The sequence below is a fragment of the Oreochromis aureus genome, linkage group 12 (assembly GCF_013358895.1).
Source record: "Oreochromis aureus strain Israel breed Guangdong linkage group 12, ZZ_aureus, whole genome shotgun sequence".
In the NCBI taxonomy this organism is placed as follows: Eukaryota; Metazoa; Chordata; class Actinopteri; order Cichliformes; family Cichlidae; genus Oreochromis; species Oreochromis aureus.
This window is the reverse complement of record NC_052953.1, coordinates 2,920,477-2,944,957: the sequence shown is the minus strand read 5'-3', so window position 1 is coordinate 2,944,957 and position 24,481 is coordinate 2,920,477. Positions and strand designations below refer to the sequence as shown.

The 24,481-nt window shown below is 40.0% G+C and overlaps 1 protein-coding gene, 1 long non-coding RNA gene and 1 pseudogene across 2 annotated transcripts; 2 read left to right on the top strand and 1 right to left on the bottom strand.

The window, feature by feature from the left end:
- The first annotated feature begins 1,066 nt into the window (after nucleotides 1–1,066).
- On the top strand, nucleotides 1,067–12,493 carry LOC116333367 (annotated as a pseudogene).
- LOC120443090 (GTPase IMAP family member 8-like) lies at nucleotides 10,375–11,362 on the top strand. Its single transcript, XM_039620888.1, has one exon. The coding sequence runs from the start codon at nucleotides 10,589–10,591 to the stop codon at nucleotides 11,279–11,281; it is 693 nt and encodes a 230-aa protein (XP_039476822.1). The 5' UTR covers nucleotides 10,375–10,588; the 3' UTR covers nucleotides 11,282–11,362.
- A 2,661-nt stretch (nucleotides 12,494–15,154) lies between the features above and the next one.
- Nucleotides 15,155–22,825, bottom strand: LOC120442983. The gene is made up of 3 exons (XR_005615040.1): nucleotides 22,770–22,825; nucleotides 17,157–17,284; nucleotides 15,155–16,129 (listed from the first exon to the last, which is right to left on the bottom strand). It is a non-coding gene; the product is annotated as an uncharacterized LOC120442983 (long non-coding RNA).
- Nucleotides 22,826–24,481: the final 1,656 nt, after the last annotated feature.

Genomic DNA, 24,481 nt, shown 5'->3' with positions numbered 1-24,481 from the left:
GCCCTGGGCGAACACTCCCTCTGGTGTTTTCGTGTTTGTTGATTTGTTTTTATTTTGTTTTATTTTGCGAGTTGGTTATTAGATGCTGCTCCAGCCAGAGAATCTCACGCCGCCCCGCCCTCTCCTCCCTGTACCGCAAGCAGCAGGCGCACCTCGCAAACAGAGGGCGCCCTTACTCCCAGCAAATGGGCGATAGAAAACCGATCGGTGCCTATGCCTGGGAATGGCATAGGCACCAATCGGTTTGCGCTGGCATGACGTCGGGGCAGCATGAGTACGAGCAATTTTTTTTTTTTTTTTTTTTTTGCCGATGCCTGTGATGCCGCCCCCCACCACGATGCTGCCCTGGGCAACCGCCCGTGTCGCCCGTATCAAAAACCGCTACTGGCCATGAGTCCAGCGATGGCAAGCTAACTGATGATCTCTGAGACTGAGCAAAAGACCAAAAAATTCCAACCGAGGCAAAACATGAGAAACAGAGGCAACTAGAAAACCACTGTCAGATTATTTTACCACCGGCAGAACAATCTGACAGTGAGTTTCATTGCAGCATATTGTAACTCCCCAACATAAAAATAAAAAACTGTGGGAAACCAGGAGGAAACCAAAACCCTGAAAACACACAAAAGTAGACAAACACACACACACAGGAGACAAAAAGATATGTTGTTCAGCACTGGAGGGAGGGTGAATATGACAGATGTCATCACATGTCCCTCTTTAAGTGGGACGGCACTGCATTTTTGTTCTTTTGGAGATGAGGCTGAAATAAATATTTTACAACACTGTGGGTTCATTTTGAGGCAGGAAAAAGCTTTTATTTGTATAAAAGCTTTCAGTGATCCATGAATGAAACTGTGTCTGAGAATAATTCCGTTTGTTTTATGGGTGGATGATTTTAGTTTTAAGTTTACAGACAGTAAGAGAGATCAAACCCAGGCAGCTGCAGGTCTCTGACTGCACATGATAACTGTTTAGAGTGAATACAAGTAATTAAACAGTACATATTACGTATTTATACTGATGTGAGATCTGGGCTGGATCAGTCCTCGGTGTGCTCCGCCTCTCGCGCAGTGGCAGCTGGGACAGACGGAAGTGTTTCAGTTGTTTTTTACGTTAAATTTCAACTCTGAGCAGAACAAATCATCTGATTAGAAACACGTTTAAATGGAAATCATTAAGAAGTTTCTGCATGAAGCGGGCTGTGCTGATATCATGGATCAACACTGATCCGGTGACTCTAACATGTTAAAAGGATTATTTTAGATCGATCCGGATCGATGGGTGAGTATCGGCTGATCACACTGTCAGCTGGTTTTTATCACAGTAACTGAGCAAGACGCGGTTTTCTGATGTTTCTTTTAATAAACTGACAGAAATGTAGAAACTCGCTGACAGAGTTTCAGTTTTCAGGTAAAATCAGATTAACTTCAGCTGCTGAAGCGGAAACAGGCGGAAGTGAACAGACTCCCCGCAGAAAGATTTTATTATCACTGTTTGATTTCAGAGAGATCCCAGTCTAACACTGATGGTACACAGATAGATAACGTTAGTGTTTTATTTATTTATTTATTTGTTTGTTTGTTTGTTCGTGCTCATCCGCCATGTTGAATTTGGGCAGCTCAAACCGCCTTCAGCAGAGAGCTGTACTGAGGTGTGTTTATGCAGGAAGCGCCATGTTTAACATTTCATAAGTGCTCGATGTCCTCGTGTATAAAAACTACTTTCTTTTGTCCTTGTTCTAATCACTCATTTTATTTTTTTTTACGTTTTTCTCATTTTAAATGTGTGATGAGATTTGATCTTCTTAATTATCCAGTTTGTTCTTTGAGTTTGAATCTTCATTTATTTATTTATTTATTGTTCTTTCACTGACAGTCAGCATTTCTGTGAGTGCTTTTGTTTTAAACCTGGACAGGTTTGAAATTTCTGGGATGTTGTTGCTGATCATCTCTGATCTGATATCTTTGAGGCTTTTTGTTGCCATGTTTCAATATTCCAGTTCATGTTTTATCATTTTCAATTCAATTTTATTTTTATAACATTAAATCACAACAACAGTTAATGTGCTTTATATTGTAAAGTAAAGAGTTTATCATCAGCACTCATCACACTGTTATATTATTAGTTACATTTAACAGATCATTACAAAGTTTCAGTGCAACAGACGCTTGGATATAAAAACAAAACCTACACACTCTCTTCCTGTATATTTGCTGCAACATTATATGTTGGAAACTGGTTTTTCCCACTTTCTCCTTCACTGTCAACAAAGACATTTCATCACTGTGGGAATTTGACACAGTTAAGGTTTTTGTGTAACTGTTTTTTTTTTTTTTTTTTTTAAATATTCACAGAGGTGCATCAGCAGCGAACAAGCAGCTATGATCTTATTCCTCCCAACAGTAAGTTAATCATGACTCAAATATAAACTGTTTGGCCAAAAAAGTCACACTCTAATATTTCTTTGGACTAACTTTGATATGATACGTATTCATTGTGATATTATTTATATTTATATAACCTTATGCAGCATCACAGTATTATTTCCATCCACAGTTTTTCGTCCAGTTTAATAATAATGTATACTTTATTGATCCCCGTGGGGAAATTACTTTTTTTTTCTCTGTATTTGATCCATTCACTCAGCGAAACAGTGGGCAGCAACTAAGCAGGCACCCAGGGAGCTGTGTGTAGGGACAGTACCTTGCTCAGTGGTGCCTCAGTGGATTCAAACCCCAGCCTTCCGATCATGGGGCGACCCCTCTACCTACTGAGCTATCCCTGCCCCAGTTGTGCATCTTGCTGATGGGAAAGTCTAACAGCTATTTCAAATCTACTCTGGCACCTCCCAAAGATTCTCAGTGGGGTTAATGTCTAGACTCTGGGGCCAATCCATGTCTGAAAATAATGTTTCATGATCCCTGATTTCACAATCTGAGCCCAATGAGTCAGAAAATATCCACTGATGAAAAAAACTTGACAATCCAGTATATTCAGTCAGTCAGCTGTCATCTTTGTTTTGGATGACATAACACGACAGAATCTCAGGCACTGGTTTGGCTCAGTGCGTTGAGTGGGCAACCATGTATAGCGTTGAGAGCAGCCGGCCTGGGTTCTGGTCCAACCCGTGGCCCTTTGCCGCATGTCTGCCCCTCTGTCTCTGTCCCTGCTTTCCTGTCCTTTCTTCATTGCATCTATCAAATAAAGCTGAAAAAGGCTAAAAAAAAACAACTATTATTAAAAAAAAAAAAACACTACAGAACCTGGACCTGACCAACTGGAGCAACTCCAGGTCACAACCTGATAACTAGACATGATGGATGCATCACTTTTCCAGAGTCCAGTGTTTATGCTCCCAATCAAACTGAAACGTTTTATGCAGATTAATTTCACTGATCAGTGTTTTTCTTAGAGTTACACAGATGTTTAGTGCCAATTCCCTGAGTTTCTTTCTATTGTGTGTTTGAATGTTAACTTTAATTATACATTATTTTTTAATTGCCTCAAAGCACTGTTGATTTATATGGGTTTTTATGTTTTCATCTTTTATGTGAAGCACATGGAGTTTGCATGTAATGAATTATACTGTATACACATAGTTGGCATGACATTTTGCAGTGGAAGGCTCTTACCTGTTGGTTTAATCCAGGTGTGAGTTTGTTTTGGTCGGGCAGTGTCTGTTTCATTTGGAAATGACAAAACTGAAAAATGTTGTTGAACCTAAATTAAATCAAATCACATTTTTCATTCAAAACACAAATAATATTGCAGGGTTTCTTTCTCGAACTAGATCAAAACTGTTTTATGGAAATAGCATGATGTATTTGTTGATGATCGACTGTTTGTTTTTTTTAACATTTGCAAATTAATGTATATTTTATGGGTATTAATGTTTTTCTGGAGAATATTCCTCAAAATATTTATCATATATTTCCTCTCTGATAATCAGCAAACATGATTTTAAGACAATAAACATCTTAGAGTGATCCTGTCTGTTTTTGTTGACTTCCTGTTGTCTTTGTGTTTTTACGTCAGTGTCTGAGCTGAGGGTTGTCCTGCTGGGGAACAGCTGGTCTCCGAGGAGAGACGTGGGGAACTTCATACTGGGAGGGGCTGTGTTCAGCACTGAGGAACCAGACTGCTGTGTGAGGGTCAGCGGGCGGTGCAGGTGGAAAGAAATCATTCTGATCAACACTCCAGATCTGCTGCATCCAAACATCTCTGAGGACAAACTGACAGAGTTGATAGAAAACTGTGTGAGACTCTCTGATCCTGGTCCTCATGTGTTCCTGCTGGTTCTACAGCCTGAAGACTTCACTGAGGAGCAAAGACTGAGGCTACAAACAGTCCTGGAAGACTTTGGTGATCAGTCATTTGAACACTCGTTGATATTGATATCAACACCTACAGAGGAACAATTAGCTTACACAGAAAATTACAAGCAGCATCCACCATTGAAACACCTGGTCACCATGTGTAGATACAACTATTTAAAACAGAAAGATCTTGAACTTCAGGAACTGTTGACACGCTTCAGTCAGATTGTGAGAGCGAACAAGGAAAAGCATGTGACCTGTGATCTATCTGAAACTGGAGCAGATGGTTTTCATCAAACCCTGAAACATCAGACGTCAGTGCCTGCAAACATGGATCCTGCTCGAGCTGCTGGTGAGTTCAGGAAAACATTTTATTAGTTTTTAAATGTTTGTTGGGTCTCTCTGTACTCTGAGCTTTTCTGCTGGCAGGAGAAAAGGACAAAATATAAATAAGTTCAGTAAGTCCCATATTTAAAAACACTATAGAAATAAAAAAAAATAAATTAATAACAACTAGTGACACAATGCCATGAAATCAGTACTTTATAACGTGAAACTTTTAGTCACAGAAATGAAGAAAATGCCTCAACGTTCATGGTGGATTGAGCAAATGTGAGAAATTGTACTACACACACATATATCAGTATATTTTCCCATCCAATAGGAACAAAATACTGGAGTTTCCAGATATTAGTCTAATGATTCAAACAGATTATGTTGTTTTTCTTGGGGAGGGGCACTATGGTGTTGGACTGGTGGGCACAGCTGACTGGGTGAGGGACAAACTGAAAATGTCTGTAAACACCTCAGCGAGCTCTGAAGAGCAGACCCTAAAAGCACGGCCAGGGATGTTGTCAGGGCCAGCTGCTTCTCAGGGGTTAGTCCTCCTCAGAACCTTCCATACCTCAGTTGAAGTCACAGTGAGTGAAGAGCTCCGTGCTGCCTCTGCTGGTAGAATCTCTCTGTGTTGGTTGGTGTTGAGGTGTAGAACTTATTCAGCTCATCTGGTAGCATGTTGGAGCTGACTGTGACCCTGCTGCTCCTCTGCTGGAAATCAGATTTGTTGAAGGCCCTGCCACATGCCTCGGAAATCTGAGCTGTTGTCGTATCCTTCCAGCTTCAGTCTGTATTGCCTCTCGACTTCCCAGATGGATCTACGCAGGTCATATCTGGACTTTTTGTCCCCCACCGCGTCACCAGAGGCAAATGCAGTGGAGCGTGCATGTAGCATGGAACGTACCTCAGAGTTCAACCATGGTTTCTGATTTGGATATGTTTTGTAGCGCTTGGTGGGGACAATACTGTCAATGCATGTGCTGATGTAGTTGGTAACCACTGATGCATATTCCTTTAAATCCACAGAACTCTCCTCTGTTACGCCAGCAGTCTTAAACACACCCCAGTTTGTAACATCAAAGCAGTCCTGAAGCACCAAATCAGATCTCTTCGCTCCAAACTTTAGTAATTTTAGCGTGTGAATGTGTGTGTGAATGGGTGGATGACTGAATGTACTGACTAAGTAAAGCGCGATACAAATACAGGCCATTTACCATTTTTCATTGGGGGGGCTCGTTTGAGGAGCTGCCTGTATGCTGGATAGAGGAACACAGAAATGTGGTCGGACTGTCCAGAGTGCCGGCGAGGCACTGCCTTGTTTGCGTCCCTTACATTGCTATAGACGTGATATTCCCACATATTGATGGAACCTCATGAGCAGTCCTGAGGTTGCAGTGATTAAAATCCCCGGCAACAACAAACACGGCATCTGTGTGAGCGGTCTCATGTTTGCTGATGACATCATGCAGATGTAAACAGCCAGCAGTAACACAGCAGGATTTACCAGATGGCAGATGTGCGGTCTCTGCAATGCACCGAGTGTGTCTGTAACTGTATTGCCTAGTCTAGCGTGCTTCCTGTAGTCCAGGTTTCCGTAAAAATCAGAGCACAGCACTCTCTGATCTCATGTTGAGATGTTATCCTGGTTCTCAGCTCCTCCATCTTGTTTTTGAGAGAGCAGACGTTGGCTAACAAAAGGCTAGGCAGAGGTGGTCGTGTGGCTCTAGCCTTTAGTCTAGCATGTAGCCCACCTCTCTTGCCACGCTTCCGTCTTGGACGAGCTGGTCGATGGCCACTCTGAGTAGTTGAGAATAATCTTTAAAAGTTGTTGAGATATTCATGTTCAAACATTGCCTCAGATTTCAATGTGCAGGACAAAATCAGACATGAAGGTCAGATTGATAGGCATCTGAAAGCTATTTGATATATGAAGCTAAAATTACACATCAATCATTTTCATCTCCAAACTTTGGATCATAAAGTTTAAAGCAAATTGGAGATGGTCAAGCAGGATAAATTAAAATTTACTGATTTGAGAAGGAATGATCCTTAACTTCTCTTTGGACTTTGGAGTTAACTCAAAAAGTAACACATGGAATGTAGAATTAGGTTGGGTAGGGCATGAAGTCAAGCTCAGCCATGATACCTTCAGATCAGCTGATTTCAATATCAGCCCACATCATCTGATTTCTCAGCCAATATCTTCAAATATATACAAATAAAACCCTGATTCCAAAATAGTTGGAGCGCTGAGTACAATGTAAATAAAAACTCAATACAGTGATTTACAGATTTCATAAACACAATTTATTTTCCAATATAAGGCATATATGTATATGCAACTCTGGCACAACTGGCAGAGGTGGAAAAAAAATGTATGTATAGTCGCCGATCCTATATTTGTATAGGATCGGTGACCCCCCACTCTCCCCACTGCCATCAGGTCCCCTTTCATCCTTTGTTCTTTCTTTTAATCTTCCACTTATAACACATAGGATCCTACACTAACTTCTTGCAAACCGCTCTTTCATCCATCACTAATTTGGGTCCCTTTGTCAGTTTTATGGCCAAAGTGAGTCAGACAGGCTGCAAACCGGCAGTTAACACTTAATCAGTTCGACAGGTGTGGGTGTGCATGCCAGATGTGAACTGCTATCTATGCTGAGGGAGGGTTTTTCTCAACTCACCTGTGTCTACTTCGGGGTCCACCTCGCTCTCTCCACTCGGTCTGACTGTAACAGTTACTTATTGATCCTAATTATTACATTTTCATACAGTATTGATAAGCATGTGTTATACAAAAAGTGGTACAATATTTTTCATTAATATAATGATAGATATATTTGACCTATATGCGTCATGTGATTTAAACATGCAAGTTAAATGCTTAACACAGTGACTCCACTATATAAACACTCCACTGTAAGTGTGGATAGTATATATGAGTATACAGTCAAGCCCATAATTATTTATACCCCTGGCAAATTTTGACTTAAAGTTAATTTTCTTCAACCAGCAAGTTTTTTGTTCTGTTTGTTTGTTTGTTTGTTTGTTTTGTTTTGTGTTTTTTGACAGGAAATGAAACAGGAGTCTCCCAAAAGATAATATCACACAAACCACTTTGCAACCCACCTCCATTAAAGTCACATTTGTTGTTATTAATACATCGTCCTTCTGTGCTGGGCCCTTCCTTCTGTGCCCCCCTGTTACGGCCCTAGTCTAGGCGTGTAGGGACGCACATAAAGGTTGGAGGAGAGAGAGACAAATACCCGCCCTGGTTCCCAAACCAAACATCCAAAACCAGTTGTGAGTAAAAAAAAGGTGATTTTATTAAAGGTAATGAAGCATAGCTCCAGGGTGAACCCAGGCCAAAATAATAAACAAAACCAACTAAGTCCCACCAGAGAAAACTAACTAAACCCTAAGAAAAGAAACAAAACAAACAAATGACGATACTAACCCTCGCTCCCTAACCCGGAAAACAGGAGAAAACTGTTCCAAAGAAAAAGGCGGCTCACCCCTTCCGCTTCAGCCTATGGGTGCCTAAGCACTAAGTTACTACAGTTACTACACTAGGAGTGGCTCTCACAGAACACGCTCACACAAACACACAGCAAAAGTATAGGCTGGAAACCAGGGCCAGGACCGCGTCAGCTGTCAAACTGCTTGCTTGCTCGCTTCTCTCTCTCTCTCTCTCTCAGGAGCTGTCAGAGCAGCTTTTTGAACGTGGCCACGTGTTCCACGGGCCAATCAGCTGCTCACTACTCTTCATTAGGGGATGGACCTGCAAAGAGTCTTAAGCACAGTAGAGAGACAGAACAAGACAGCACACAGTGTTCATATGGCCGCAGCCATAACACCCCCGAATGTGAAATGACAGGGAGATCTGCAAACAGAAACATACAGTTAAATTAAAATAAGTTCAGATGGAAAAATCAGTCTTGTTTAGACTGCAGGATCTGACTGATGTATAAGTAATGTGGTTCAATCCAACAGAAGTGCTCAAAAGCAGAAAAAAGTGAATCCTCTTTTATACATGTTACTTATATAATAATAAGCGTCACCTACAGTAAATGTTTTACAGTTTGTCCTATTTTCATAATACTTTGGGAAAAATTTCTCATTTATGCATTTAATAATCTGCCACTGCTACGTTTAAAGTTTACAAGTAAGAAACTTATTATAAGAAGTCATCCCCAGTTTAATTTCTCAAAAGTGTTTTACTTACTGATTATTTATTTGATTATTGATATATTGAGATGTATCATGTTAAGATGCTGATGAGCGCATCACTAAACTCTTCTTATTCCTTGTTGTTTGGCAGCTCGTGGACTCAGGATTGTGCTGTTTGGGAAAAGTGAGGAAGAAAAGACGACACTTGGAAACTTCATCACAAAGAAAATTTCTTTTCAGTTCAGAAATATTTCTCCAGCTAAACACTGTGAAGATGCTCGTGGAGCGTGGAAAGAAAAACCAGTAACAGTGGTGAAAACACCCGACATGTTCAGTCTGTCTGTGGAGAGCGTGAGAGAGGAGATGAAGAGCTGTGTGAGTCTCTGTCCTCCTGGACCAAACGTTCTGCTGCTGTTAGTCAAACCTTCTGATTTCACTGAGGAGAACAGACAAACTCTGAAGTTCATCCTGAGTTTGTTTGGAGAAGATTCCTTTAAACACTCGATGATCATCAGCACGTACAGACATCAGTGGAAAGAAACGAGCGTCTCTGTGAACAAGCTCCTTCAGGACTGTGATGGAAGACACTACAACATGTTTACCAATGACCACAAAGTGTTGATGGAGAAGATTGAAGACATGCTGCAAGAAAACAAAGAAAGCTTCCTCATCCTCACTGCAGAGAAGACAAAACAAGAAAAACAAGAGGACTGGGAGAGGAAAGAAAAAGAGTGGCAGGAAAATCAGTCCAGGGAAATTGAAAGAATACGTCAGGAGGAGGAAGAAAAGCAGAAAAAGCTCCAAGAAGAGTTTAAGCAGGAAAGAGAAAAATATGAAAAGAAAAGAAAAGAAGAAGATCGAATCAGACGAGAGCTGGAAGAAAAAGAACAGAATGAATTAGAGGACAATTACAAGAGAAAAATGGAGGACATGAGGAAGAACTATGAAGAGGAGGCCAGAAAACAAACAGAAGAATTTAATAATTTTACAATTAAATATACGACAGATCTTGAAGCTCTAAATTCAAAACTGGTGCAACAGCATGAAGAAGAAATGCAGCAGAAAGAGGAAGCACACAGAAAAGAGTTTAATCTGTTACAGAAAAGCTGGAACCAGAAAGAAAAGGAACTAAAAGAAAAACTGACGAGAACACAAACACAACTGCAACAAGGAATTAATAAAAATAAAAAACAGAAAGATGAAATAAAGAACGAAAAACCTAAAGAAGAAAGAAAAGAACTCAATAAAACCGTCCGACTTACGCCCGACCGAAGAACAGACAGTGAGTTTGTCTCCAGTTCTGTCAAGGTTCTACTCTCCTTGAGCTGACATAATCTGTTTTGAAGGAAATTAGTAAAAATGTTCAAAAACCTGTTTGGGGAGACGAGCAGAATCATTTCAATCAACCATATACTGAGACATAAATTATTTGTTTACTACAAAAATTAGTGACTAACTAAATAAATGTTTTAACACTTGCGTATTTTATTTTTTTCCCCAGTGTCTGTCTCACTGCCAATTCCTCGTGTCATACGTTGTGGTAAGTACAGCTTTTTTTAGCTGGTACTTTTAAAACTTTTACATAAGTTTGACATTCTTGTTTGAAAGTCTTGAGTTTTAATTTCTTCTTCATACGAGTCACCTGAATCACACTTAGTCTGGCCCCTCAGCCAGTAGATAAACTCATTGAAGAATCCAAACAAAGGCAGCACTTCATTAATTTTGACAGAAAAGACTCCTTCTCAGATTCCTCAGAGTTGATGGAAGAAATGAATGAGATAGTGAGTAAAAACTGGGGAAAATATCTCATGTTAAAAGAGGAGGCTAAACTCAATCTGAAGTCCAGTCTGAACCTGGTTCTGTGTGGGAGGAGAGGAGCAGAGAAGACGTCAGCAGCCAAGGCCATTTTAGGTCAGACTGAGCTTCATTCAGTCTCCAACTCATCAGAGTGTGTTAAACATCAGGGAGAGGTGTGTGGACGTTGGGTTTCCCTGGTGGAGCTGCCTGCCTTGTATGGAAAACCTCAGGAGGCAGTGATGGAGGAATCACTCAGGTGTATCTCCCTCTGTGATCCTGAGGGTGTCCATGCCTTCATCCTGGTCCTACCTGTGGCTCCCCTCACTGATGAAGACAAGAGAGAGTTAGAGACCATCCAGAACACATTCAGCTCTCGAGTCAATGACTTCACCATGATTCTGTTCACTGTCGAGTCACATCCTACAGATCCAACTGTTCTTAACTTTGTAAACAAAGACCCAAATATCCAGGAGGTCTGTCAACGTTATGGACAAAGGCATGTTATTGTTAACATCAAGGACAAAGAGCAGATCCACAAGTTGTTGGACACTGTGGAGCAGATGAGATGTACAAACAAACCATGCTGCTACACAGCTGTAACATTTGCCCGAGCCCAGATTGATCTGATAACTAAAAATATGGTCACTCGTAAGTAATTGAATGGGGGTTTTTTAATCATGTTCTACATTATACTCTTACATCTACTTTATAAACTGTTAACATTAAAGAAAATCATATTTTTACAGGTGATGAAGAGAAGCAGAACACGGAGCCTCTCAGGATTGTGCTGATAGGAAAGACCGGCAATGGAAAGAGCTCATCAGGAAACACCATTCTAGGAAGGAAAGAGTTTAAAGTCATGGCATTTCAAACATCAGTCACCAGATGGTGTCAGAAAGCACAGGGTGAGGTGGACGGTCGTCTGGTTGTTGTGGTCGACACTCCTGGACTCTTTGACACAACTCTGTCACGTGAAGAAGTTCATGAGGAGATGGTGAAATGCATCAGTCTTCTGGCTCCAGGACCACATGTCTTCCTGTTGGTGTTGCAGATTGGCCGACTCACACCAGAGGAGAAGGAGACATTAAAACTCATAAAAGAAGGATTTGGGAAGAATTCAGAAAAGTTCACCATCATTCTTTTCACTGGAGGAGATTCACTAGAATGTCACGAAATATCCATTGAAGATTTTATTAAAAGTGGATGTGATGATTCGTTTAAGAAGCTGATTGCTGACTGTGGAGGAAGATACCATGTGTTCAATAACTATGATAGACAAAACCGCACACAAATCAGTGAGCTGATAACAAAGATTGACACCATGGTGAAGGACAATGGAGGAAACTGCTTCACTAATGAGATGCTGCAAGAGGCTGATGCAGCGATAAAGAAGGAAATGGAGAGACTCCTGAAGGAGAAGGAAGAAGAAATGAAGAGACAGAGAGGAGCTAGAAAGAAAACATGAGGAAGAAAAGGACGCCATCAAAAAAAGATTGGAAGAAGAGAAAGAAAAAATACAGCAGGAAAAAGACCAGAAACTGAAGGAGATGGAGCAAAATATAAATAAGGAGCGTGAGGAGAGGAATAAAGAACAGGAAAAAGAGAGAAAAAGAGAACAGGAAACGGGAAGAGGAGGAAGAAAAACATAGGCAGGATTTTAAAATGCAACTTGAAACGTTGGACAAACAAATTAAGTCAGAAAAAGAAGAAAAGGAACGGATTGACAAAAAACTGGACGAGAGCAGAGAAGAGATAAGAAGGAAAAGTGAGGAGTGGGAGAAAGAACGAAGAGAAGAAAGAGAGAAACAAAAACAAGAAGATGAACAGAGATGACAGGAGGAGGAAAAACGACTGAAAGAACAGAAGGAAAAAATGCAGCAGGATGCAGAGCTGAAAATCAAAGAGATGGAGGATAATATGAAAAAGGAGCGTCAAGAGAGAAAGAGAACAGGAAACGGGAAGAGGAGGAAGAAAGATGTAGGCAGGATTTTATAATGCAACTTGAAAGATGAGACAAACAAATTCAGTCAGAAAAAGAGGAAAGGAAAAATGTGGAGAGAAAGCTGGAAAAGAGCAGAGAAGAGATGAGGAGAAAACAAGAAGCCTGGGAGAAAGAACGAAGAGAAGAGGAGGAGAAACGAAAGCAAGAAGATGAAAAGAGATGACAAGAAGAGAAAGAACTTGAAGAAAAGTACAAACAGGAAAAAGAAAGTTATGAAAACAAGATAAAAGAATATGAGAGCAGAAGAGAAAAGGAGGAGAAAGAACAAAAAGCACAGGAGGAATATTATAAAAGACAAATGGAGGATCTGGAGAAGTATGAAGATCAGGCCAGAAGAGAAGCTGAAGTGTTCAGTGAATTTAAGGAACAATACAGTGAGGAAATTTCAGCTCTGAAACAAAAGCATGAGAAAGAAATGAAAGACAAAGGATGTTTTCAGATGTGAAGGCAACGAAAGCTCTCAGTGGAGAACAACTAAAGAAAAAGCACCAAGAAGAAATCAGTGATGTTGTGAAAATAATCTCCAAAGAAGTGACAATCTGAGAAAAATCATTAAATTACTGGAAGAGCAGGAAAAGGAAATGAAGAATAAAGATGAAAAGCAAAAGAAAACTCTGCAGGAAACACATGAAAAAGAATTAAGTGACCTGATAGAGGAAATTCTGAATAAAGTCGATTCACAGAACAAAGGTTGAGTCAGTTCAAGAATTTCTTTTTAATATTAGTCAACAAATAATCACAGCTGTTTGCAGTTTATGTGATTTATCACAGTGAAGGTTCATCAACATGTGAAAATGATTACACTAAAATCGCAACTTGAATGTATCAATTATTAGTTGCTAATTATTTTTTGCCACAGAGCCCATAATTACATCAGTGTCTGCATCTCTTAATTCAGTGACATGTCAGCCTGACTTTGAAAGATACGTCTTTGTCTTTCTTTTTTTTTCATTTTGTCACTGCTTTTCCTTCATGACTCATCAATGAAATGCTGTCTGAAACACAATCTGATTATAATTGTATGAACATCCACATTATCATTTTAGTAGGTTATCATGATCACTTTCTACTTTTCATTCTAATGGAAGTTATTTTGACACAAATTTAGAATTTATGTCCTTCAAACTAAAATACATAAATAAACTGTATGTCTTTGCTGTTTCCTTATACCATGATTAAAATCACCCCTAATATCCCGTTATATCAGGGCACAATTTAAAAAAAAACAAAAAAAAACTAAGTAGGCACAAGGGGCTTAAAAAATGTGTGTTTTATGTTTTATAATTTCTCTTGTTCTCTTTTGTTTGAGAAATTTGAATTTCTTGTTGCGGTTCCTTTGGATGTACACATGTTTACTGAGACATTTGTTAAAAGCTGTTCTGCACTTAAATTTAGATAAGCTTAAAGAAATCATCGTTTTAAGAAATACACATTGTGATAATTTATCATTATTTTTTACTCAAACAAAATTCCTCTGCTGAGTACATGAACCGCAGTCACGCCATCTATATGTGCACACCTACATCCTTATGTACGCTTCAATATTCAAATTATGGTGCCTTTAGGTGTACATCGTAAATTCAGCAATCTATACTCCAAAAGACATAAGGTTGTTTAAAAGGCTTTTTTGGGTTCATTTCCTTTCTTTGGATAAACATATCTATGATCACTTTGTTGTTCCTTTCAATAAATGGACTGGTTCTTATATAATGCTTTTCTACTCTGGGCACTCAAAGCACTTTGCACAACTTGCCTCATTCACCCATTCACACAAGCACTTTTTTCTATGCTCTAAGTGCTTTCTATCTAACATTGACACACATTCATTCCGATGGATGCATCAAAGAGCAACATGGGCAGTGGCGTGTCTAGAAAATTTTTGTTGGGGGGGGCCAGGTAGGGGCACAGATTTGGAGAAGGGTGGCAGATGTAGTTGGCAGATAATGTTAAAAAAGAGATTCTACCAACCGTTAACCATAATTCAACAACCCTGTAAATCTAATAACCGAATTAACTTTTAACTCTTATTAGAATGAGTTTTTATATACTGCGTTGATGAAGTACAAGAGATAAAATCAGTGCTCTGTCAGTGTTTATTCAGCATTCAAGGACAGCAATATTTGCATAGTACTTTTACTGACATGTAGTGCACATATGTTTTGGGCAAAAACATTTTTGAATATTAAAATACAAACATTTTTAACATACAATTGGAAAATTAGCCAATGCAAAACTTTATCTGCCTATTAAAAAAAAAGAAGGTAATCTTCTCACAAACTAGTGTTTGATTTTGAAACAGGAAAAAAGTGGGGAAATCAAATGAAAATGAAAATACATTTGAATGAAACCTGAAAGCAAGTAAATACTTTCTATGCTGCCTTATGGTAAACTTTGGTAATATTGATGTATAAAGAACAACACTGGCTGATGATGAAATACAGTCAGCTGGCATGGTGATACTGCCAGTATTAACCTGCAGGGCTGAACTGGTACAAAAAAAAAATGGGCATTTTGACTAAAGATCAGCCCACCAGGTATTGAAGCCATAAAGCCTTTGAATGAAAACAAACGCTGTTGTGACAGTGATGTACAACATCAATTTCTCTTCTTATTTGTTCCTCTTGTAATTTGTTGTTTTAGTATTTTATTTTTTCTTGTTTGTAACTTTCCAGCAGTTTTTCTATTCTTTCTTCCTCCTCCTGTCGTCTTTTTTTTCATCTTCTTCTCTTTGTTTCACTCGCTCTTCTCTTCGTTCTTTCTCCCAGGCTTCTTGTTTTTGTTGCATCTCTTCTCTAGTCTCTTCCAGCTGTCTGTCGACACTAAAAAAAGAAAAACCATACACCTTGTGTCATCATTTGGATTGATGACTCTAGCCTTGACCTTTTGACCCCACCGGAAGTACTCCGGAAGTGTGTAATATGATCCACAAGCATGATACCTGTTGTGGAAAAAAAAAAAGTTTTCTTCCTTAGAGGGAGGGGGGTCTGTGGAGGGAGGAGAATAAAAACAGAGGGCCGGCACATTTCTACGCACAGACAACATGGAGCCCTTCATTCTGCAGCCCTGCGTTCCTCTGTACTTGGACGGGGAAGAGATCTGCTCTCCCGAGGTCGTAAGCATGGGAGGCAGCAGCAGCTGGTCCTCGTCGGTTATCAGCGACACCCCCGTCAGCATCTACAGTAACAAATCAGAAGCAACCGATGCTCCGCGGAAAGAGGGGAGAAATAAGAGCGTCTTCATGTTCCGCAGCCAGATACCGGCTCTGAGGAGCTTGCGGGGAGAATGGCCTCTACCTTTTGAGGGGTGTGGAAAGTGGGGCTACGTCTTCAAATACGACATATTTACTATTGAAGGCCTCAATCCTGACCTTTTGACCCTACCAGAAATACTCCAGAAGTGTCTAGTCATTTTCAGGCCTGTGTAATATGCTCCATAAGGAGCATGGAATCAGAGAGGGAGGGGGTTCCTGAAGCGTAGGGGTGACGCAGCTGTTGAGTCAGTGCTGTATAGAGAGACAGAGCGGCAGTTAGTTTTTCCACAAACTCATAGTTTGAATGTTTAAATATTATGACAATTTTCTCAGTAAAGGAAGAATTTTTTTCAATAGTGGCTTTATTTTGCTTTCTTATATGACAGACGCAATAAAATAAAAAAAAAACCTTTAAGATTATCCGACTAGTAACAGATTGCATTTATATAGTGCCTGGCGGAGGGAAGCTACACCGGCGCTTGAAGAAGAAAAAAAAAAGGAAAATAGTGACTTCCTATTGCCTGTAGAGAACCATTTCTTTCAATTGTATTTTATTTTCTTATATTACAGACGCAATAAAAAACCTTTAAGATTATCTGCCTAGCAACAAATTGCGTTTTTAGTGGGGGTGGAGGCAGGCTACACCATCGCTTGTAATGAAAAGAAGAACTTTCTATCCGCTTGTAACCTATAGACCGCCCATCTCGTATGTGTAAAGTAAGCCTTAGTGGGGAAAAAAGCGTCGCACCCGTATTCAGAACTCTATCCCAAATATTTTTATTAAATCACCCCGATGAGGTATTTTGGTTTTGTGCAGCCACTCCTTATCAAAGCAAAAGTAAAGAGTTTTTCTTCATTATTTTGAGGCACTTTTACAACAGGTTCTGTCAATAGACAGAAACCCTAAAAGAAAACAGCCTTGTTTTACGCATATCAAGGAGGAGTCAACAACCCCTCTAATCGTTATTAGTATTTCTTAATGCCTCCAGCCAAGCAAAGAATTTCATATTGGCCTCAACTCATTGTACGTGTAAAATAACCCTTAGTGAAAAAAGCACAGCGCACATATTGAGAACTTGAATAAGTTCCGTCGGTTCATCCCGGTCAATTACCTCCGAGAGATCGGGACGCTTTCTCTGTCGGGGTACCATAAGCGTATAAGAAAAACCCCCAGAGAATTTATTATTTTGGTGAGAGAGAGAGAGAGAGAGAGAGAGAGAGAGAGAGAGAGAGAGAGAGAGAGAGAGAATCGATCAAACTTTTCTACAAAACGTTATACCACTCCGGGCCAGGGGGCGATATAGCACGGACCAGCTGGATGACTACACCGGATGGCAGCATAACCAGAAGCGACCTTTGACCTTCATCCTGCTCCATGATCAGCTGTTAAAACTTTCCTCAATATTGCTGTAATGTAACAACAAAGTTAGTTTTTTAAGATCAGACAGGTCCCAAAACATTCCTCACACGCAGTCACTGAATTAGCATCTGTGGCACAAATAAGCTTCAGGGACTGACTTGTTTTTTTAGAACCAACCTTTGACACTTGGATGTTGGCTTAATTTTTTACACAAAGAAATTTGACCCTAATAATAAAAAACACGATACTGTGGTGAATACTTACCTCAACTTTGAAGGGTTTTTTCACAGCTATTTATTTAGAAAAATAGTTAAACACGTTACAAGGACACAATGCACATTGCAGAGTACATCCTCCTCTCTATACTTACACTCCTCCCTAACAATTGCCGAGTCATCTCCATATTGTGTGTCCCACTTTTTGAGTTTCATTGAAGTGTGCACAAGATGTAAAACAATGTATCAGTTTTTTAAGTCCCCGGTCTAACAAGATGCCATTCATTTAAGAGACTAATAATTTTTTGATTTTAAATTGTGCTAACTTCAACGCAGTAACATTAAAAATAAAACATAGCAGAACTCATTTTTGTTGGACACAAGAACAACTCAAGCATATTTTTCGGGAGCCAGAACTAGGGCTTACAAGTTTGCCGTGCCCCTGGGGACCAGTGCGAGGTTGTGTGGCGTGGAGGGTCCAGACACTCCCACAGCGCAGACCTTGCTATCCGCACAGAGCTTTTCTGGTGTGTCTCATGCAAAAGAGACAAAACAGCTCCTGGTAAGCCTGCCCTTTATAAATATCTCTTTGATTATTCAGTGTTTAAATTGTGACTCCAAAAACATTTTATCTATGTTAAAATATACAGATATATATATTTCAAGTTTTTAGCTTAAACAGACTCTTGAGCAAAATCCGTAATGGCATAACCAGTGTGCAGCCTAATGTACATCTTTTAAGTGTATGTTAATCAGTACATGAAGCGTACCTCTGAAAAGAGTCATTTATTTTTTTTAACCGCAGTTTTCACAAACTGTGGATGATGAAATCCTCTGTATTGTAGAAAATGTCTTTAAAGTATCACTGTTCCTACTTACTGAGTTCCCGAGCTACTTCTTTACTATGTGAATAAACAATTTGAACAAGAAAGGATTTAAAGACACACTGAAGCAAAAGTAAAAAATTTGTAATAAAATTTATGTGACCGTTCTTCTGAAATCCGACAGAGTGAAAATCCAAGAGCTGCTGCAATCCTCTGCATTAATGATCTGTTTGTTTCTCTCCGTGTGTGTGTGTGTGTGTGTGTGTGTGTGTGTGTGTGTGTGTGTGTGTGTGTGTGTGTGTGCGCTCACAGAGGGGAGGTCACGGCAGGAGTTCCCTGACTTGACACATATGAACCATAAAGTCAGTTTGGACTGGGGAGCAGTCGGTAAACTACATTCAGTCTTGACAAAATTACTTTTTTATCCAATGCATGCACAAGAATCCAAATCTCTGTATCACAATGATTTTGTTAAAGCCTTATTATTTTATGGGGACAAATTACCGTAGATCATTAGTAGGGAACAAAAAAGAAGGATCACATCGGCAATGTGAGACAGAAGTCTTGACACGTGCTTATAACTTACAACACACAAAAAAACCAGTTACAGCAGGTAAGATTTATGGTATAAACCAGACTTTCACAGTCTGCATCTTTACAGAGGTTTTTTTCTGCTTTTGTTCACTCCTAGTGTGATTAACAAACAACAACCCACAGAGCCCAACACCATTAGTTGTTTTTTCCCCTAAACAGTCAGTTGAGTGAGAGAAATGCAGTCCATTATTGTGAACGCTGAAGGAGATGCGCTCCATAGTCAAACTGATATTTCCTTAACTTACATCCTATGTTCTGTTTAATCCCATTGATGGAAAATTAGTTAAACCATTGCTCAACTTATGTCCGAATGACGGCAGATAATTCTGATGAAAAGGAAACTGACCCCGTAAGCACTTTGCAGCTGAGTCAAGGGCTCGTGGAAATAAGGTCAGGAGGTGTGGGCGTGAATGCGGCCCGACATTCCAGTTGGGGCATTTGACAGACTCGTTAGTGTGACTCAGGGTGTGAGCAGCAACTCCTGTATACTGAACATAAGAAAAGTAATGTGTAGTGCTTCTTTTTTTTAAACCGAGATTCCAGGGCTCATGCTTCTATGGTTTTCTTTTATTCAAAAACAGGTTAGTTTAGCGATTGTGTAACTGTGTCCTTGACCTTTTTACCGGTTTGAGGAGTTGGTTCCCTAGTCCGAATATTTGGGATGGTTCAAATGCTGAGTCTCTATATGGAAACAACAGGACACGTTATTTCTTAAATGTGCATAAATAGGATGTCCGATAAAAGTAATAAACGATAAATGTAAATCAGTTTTTTTTTTTAACTTTGCAGAACCACTTCAGTGAAAGCGATTAAAAAAAAACCTATCATGACTTTAAATAGATTATGAACAAAATGCATTATATTTTTGTTACATTATCAACTTTTCCAACTCCGATTTCCTGCAGGACCCACACAGACATCAGTCCAGACTGAAATCCAGTTCAGACGGCACACGCAACATGTTCAAGCTTGGTAAATGGTAAATGGACTGATTCTTATATAGCGCTTTTCTACTCTCACGGAGTACTCAAAGCGCTGTATACAACATGTCTCATTCACCCAATCACACAAGCACTTTATCTACACTTTCTAACGACATTCATACACATTCATACTCCGATAGATGCATCGGAGAGCAAGTTGGGGTTAGTATCTTGCCCAAGGATACTTGACATGCAGACTGGAGGAGCCAGGGATCGAACCACCGACCTTCCGATCAGTAGGTGACCTGCTCTACCTCCTGAGCTACAGCCACCCACGGAGGCCTTTCAGTCAATATATGAAGATGGTTAAGGCGAGAGATTGCTATTCTGTCTTTTACATCGGTACAAAGGGAGGACTAAATGCCAAAAAAGAGAAACGTTTTTTTAAATGACGCTTTAAAACAGTTCGAGGATCTTTGTGTTTATGGGGAGAAGGGAATAACTGCGGCCGAGGCTCTGAAAAGAGACGGTCGCTTCGTCGATGACCTGGGCTACTTTGAGCTGGTTAACATCGACGACGAATGTAAGACTGAGTGCACAGACATAATCGATTGTGTGGACAATAAGAAATTCCAGATATGTTTTCCACAGGGAGCAGATACGGATGTATTCATTCCAGGGCAGCAGAAACCTCCACACGCAACAAATAATGCAAAGCGAAGCGGTGGAATGACATCGGTCTTAGATGTAGCAGAGCGGATTGAGTCTAAAAACACCGATCAACTTTGATCTACTACGATCTACTTTGTCAGCAGTATCCGCGTCTGAAACGATGGATGGAGAGTAGATTCCCCCAAAATTCTTTCCAGGAAGCACTGAAATACAGGAAGGAGAACTTTGGAAAGAGCCGACAGTCTTTTACTGAAATTCGCAGCGTTATGTTGCTGCTTGAACTGAGCGAGTCAGTTTGTCCCATAACCGGTTCCTTCATAAAGCATGAAGGCTTTGTGCTATTTGACAACTTTGTCTTGACCAACGCCCACTTATTTGACTACTGGGTTAAATCAAACACACCGAACTGGCGTGAATTTGTAAACGTCACAGTGGTCTTTAACTTTGAAGACCAAGAGTCAGACAGGAACAACCTCAGCGCTAAGGTGTTCATCGGCAACGATAAATTAGATTATGTCATACTTAAGCTAGAAACAGAGAAAGTGCTGCCGGGGCTCCTTAAGAGATTTGGGCCTGTACCTTCAGACGGCGAGGCCTGTGTCGTCGGGCACCCAGGAGGAGGAGTGAAAAAAATGAGTCCTACGTGCGTCGTCGAGAAAGAGAGGCGAGAGAATAATGAAAATGTAGAAGACTGCGAGGAATTTTGCAGTCTTTGTGAAATCAATCAGCAGGTCAAAAACGACCCGTATGAAAATATCTACGTCACCTGCAACACTCATGTACCACGGCTCTTCCGGCTCCCCGGTTTTCAATGCTGACGGACGAGTGTTTGGTTTGCACAGCGGCGGGTTTTTCTACGGGTTTCCGAACCTTAGCGAGAATGTGATTGAGTACGCCTTTCCTCTGCTCACTATATTTGAAAACTTTGTGGATAATCTGAAGAAAGATGGGTACGGGGAGGTGTTGGAAAGAGTTGAGGAGGAGGCAAAGGGAAATCATCACCTACTAGGTGATGGGATTTCCGGCTCTTTTTAGAGAACCGGCTCTTTCGGCTCGGCTCACTAAAAAGAGCCGGCTCTTTCGGCTCCGAACCGGCTCTTCAGGTTGTTTTGTTGCTTTAATTAATTTATTATCACAATAACATAAAATTATGCAGAAAGGAATTACTAATGTAAAAAAAGTGATTTTATTTATATATGTTTATATATAAATATATACAGTGGCCCCTAGAGACACGTACAAACTCCAAAAAGCACGTACAAACTCTAAAACGCATTTCTAGCGTTAACTGAACTTCCAAAACAGAGCTACCTAGATCACTTAAATTACACAATTGAAAGCATGTGTGTATTGTTTGTGTATTTATACACAAGCACTCATATATATTCAAATAATTTTAAAAAAAAAAAGTTCATTTACCTCTTACTACCACACACCGGTCGTTGGTACTTGCTGGCTTGTATTTTTGAAAACAGAGATTTTCCGTTTTCGTTTTAAAAAATAATCCCGTCCACATGTAAATGCAGAAATGAAGGAAAACGCTGCTAGGAGCATGCCAAAGCAACAGGTGCCGATATATTCCTAAACGTGTAGAAATGTTGGCCAATCAGAAGTCTAGAAGCCTCGGTGGAAAATAGTAAACAGAGATGGGGCATAGAAGCAGAACCGAGTCGTATGTGTGGAGGGACAGTAACTGTGTGTGTATATGTAAGCATTTAAACACTGCAGAGAGTACAATTAACAGTAACAGTATTGTAGAAATTCATTTCACCGAAACAAAACTGTGTGACGTCAAAAAAAGGCGCACATCTTTGACGCTGCGTTTTCTCCGTTTTCCTCATCCACGCGTAAATGCAAAAACTGAGTTTTCGAAAATACATTTTTAGAAATCTCCGTTTTCAAAAATACCCGGGTACGTGTGGATGTAGCCTGAGTTTTTATGTGTTTTGGAGTTTTACGTGCTTCAGGGTTTGTACGTGTTTTGAAGTTTGTGCTGCTTTGTCTCTAGGGGCCACCGTAAATATACTTTTATTTAATCACTCCACATAAAATGTAATAAATAAATCATATAATACAAAAACCAACTAGTCACTGTTCAACTTTTAACTATTTAAATTTTCAGCTTTTCCTTTTAAACAAATTTAAAATGAAACAACACAAAACCCTGCAAACCACAACACAATTAAATATAAATTAAAATATGAAAAAGAAGATGCACATTCTCTGTCATATGGGCCTGCATGAATAAACTTTCTGAATCCTTTATCATCTGCAACTGAAAATAGTTTTGGATGATTACTATACCTTTTCTAATGTGACGTTGTTGTCCCTGGCTCTCTCTCTCTCCCGCTCTGTTCCTGTGCTACTGCGACTGTAACTACCACCCGTCCCCCCTCTGCCCAGCGCAAAGCACCTGAGTGAAGTTGGCCCCCCCACCTTCTTCAAATCAAACAAAAGTGGTATCAAACGTTTGTGCTACGTTTGTGCTGGTTTGTGCTGAAAAAATTTTCGTTTGTGCCGCTATCATTTTAAAGATATTAATAAAAATTTCTAGAGGTCATCAGAGGTCAACCAGCCCCCCCATATTAATGGAATGAAACAAAACTGGTGTCAATCAACTGTGCTACGTTTGTGCTGGTTTGTGCTGCTAAAATTGTCGTTTGTGCTGCTTCTGTTTTAGAGATATTAATGAAAATGTAAAGGTCAAAAGGTCGACCAGCCCCCCCACCTTCTTCAAATCCAACAAAAGTGGTATCAAACGTTTGTGCTACGTTTGTGCTGGTTTGTGCTGCAAAAATTTTCGTTTGTGCTGCTATCATTTTAAAGATATTCAAGAAAATTTCTAGAGGTCATCAAAGGTCAACCAGCCCCCCCACATTAATGGAATCAAACAAAACTGGTGTCAATCAACTGTGCTACGTTTGTGCTGGTTTGTGCTGCTAAAATTTTCATTTGTGCTGCTTCTGTTTTAAAGATATTAATAAAAACTTCTAGAGGTCATCAGAGGTCAACCAGCCCCCCCACATTACCCAAATCCAACAAAAGTGGTATCAAACGTTTGTGCTACGTTTGTGCTGGTTTGTGCTGCAAAAATCTTCGTTTGTGCTGCTATCATTTTAAAGATATTAATAAAAATTTCTAGAGGTCATCAAAGGTCAACCAGCCCCCCCATATTAATGGAATCAAACAAAATTGGTGTCAATCAGTTGTGCTATGTTTGTGCTGGTTTGTGCTGCTAAAATTGTCATTTGTGCTGCTTCTGTTTTAAAGATATTAATGAAAAGGTCAAGGTCAAAAGGTCAACCAGCCCCCCCACATTACCCAAATCAAACAAAATTGATGTTAAACGTTTGTGCTATGTTTGTGCTGGTTTGTGCTGCAAAAAGTTTTGTTTGTGCTGCTATCATTTTAAAAAATTTTAATAAAATAACGTCTTGATGCGTGCTTAATCATCCAGGTAAGTAAATCCCAAAAGGTTGATTCTGTTCATCTGGACATTTTCAGTTGGAGAAACGTTTCGTCACTCATCCAAGTGACTTCTTCGGTCTCAGCTGACTGCAGGTTTCCCCAACCTTATAAACACATGTGAGTGAAGTTGGCCCCCCTACCTTCTTCAAATCAAACAAAATTGATGTCAAACATTTGTCCTGCAAATTTTTTTGTTTGTGCAGGTTATGTTTCCCTAATTTTATAAACAGTACATGTACAGTGAGAGAGAGATGTTACATCTGTCTTCACTTGCATCCCAGTCACGGAAGCGTTGGAGGTAGTTCATAAGAGATTACAGGATCACCCCAACCTTAGCAACAGGACCGCTCTCAGCACTGATCAGTTGTGTTTGCTTTTGGAACTGTGTCTTAATTCCACCTATTTTGCATAAGGGTCAGTACTACAGGCAGAAACCTAGGTGTGCCATGGGTTCCCACAGGCCCCTGGTCAAAGTCACCAAACCAGTTCGTAAGCAGGTACAGGTGTGGCCAGAAGGGTCCTCAGAGGCACTGCAAGACTGCTTTTCC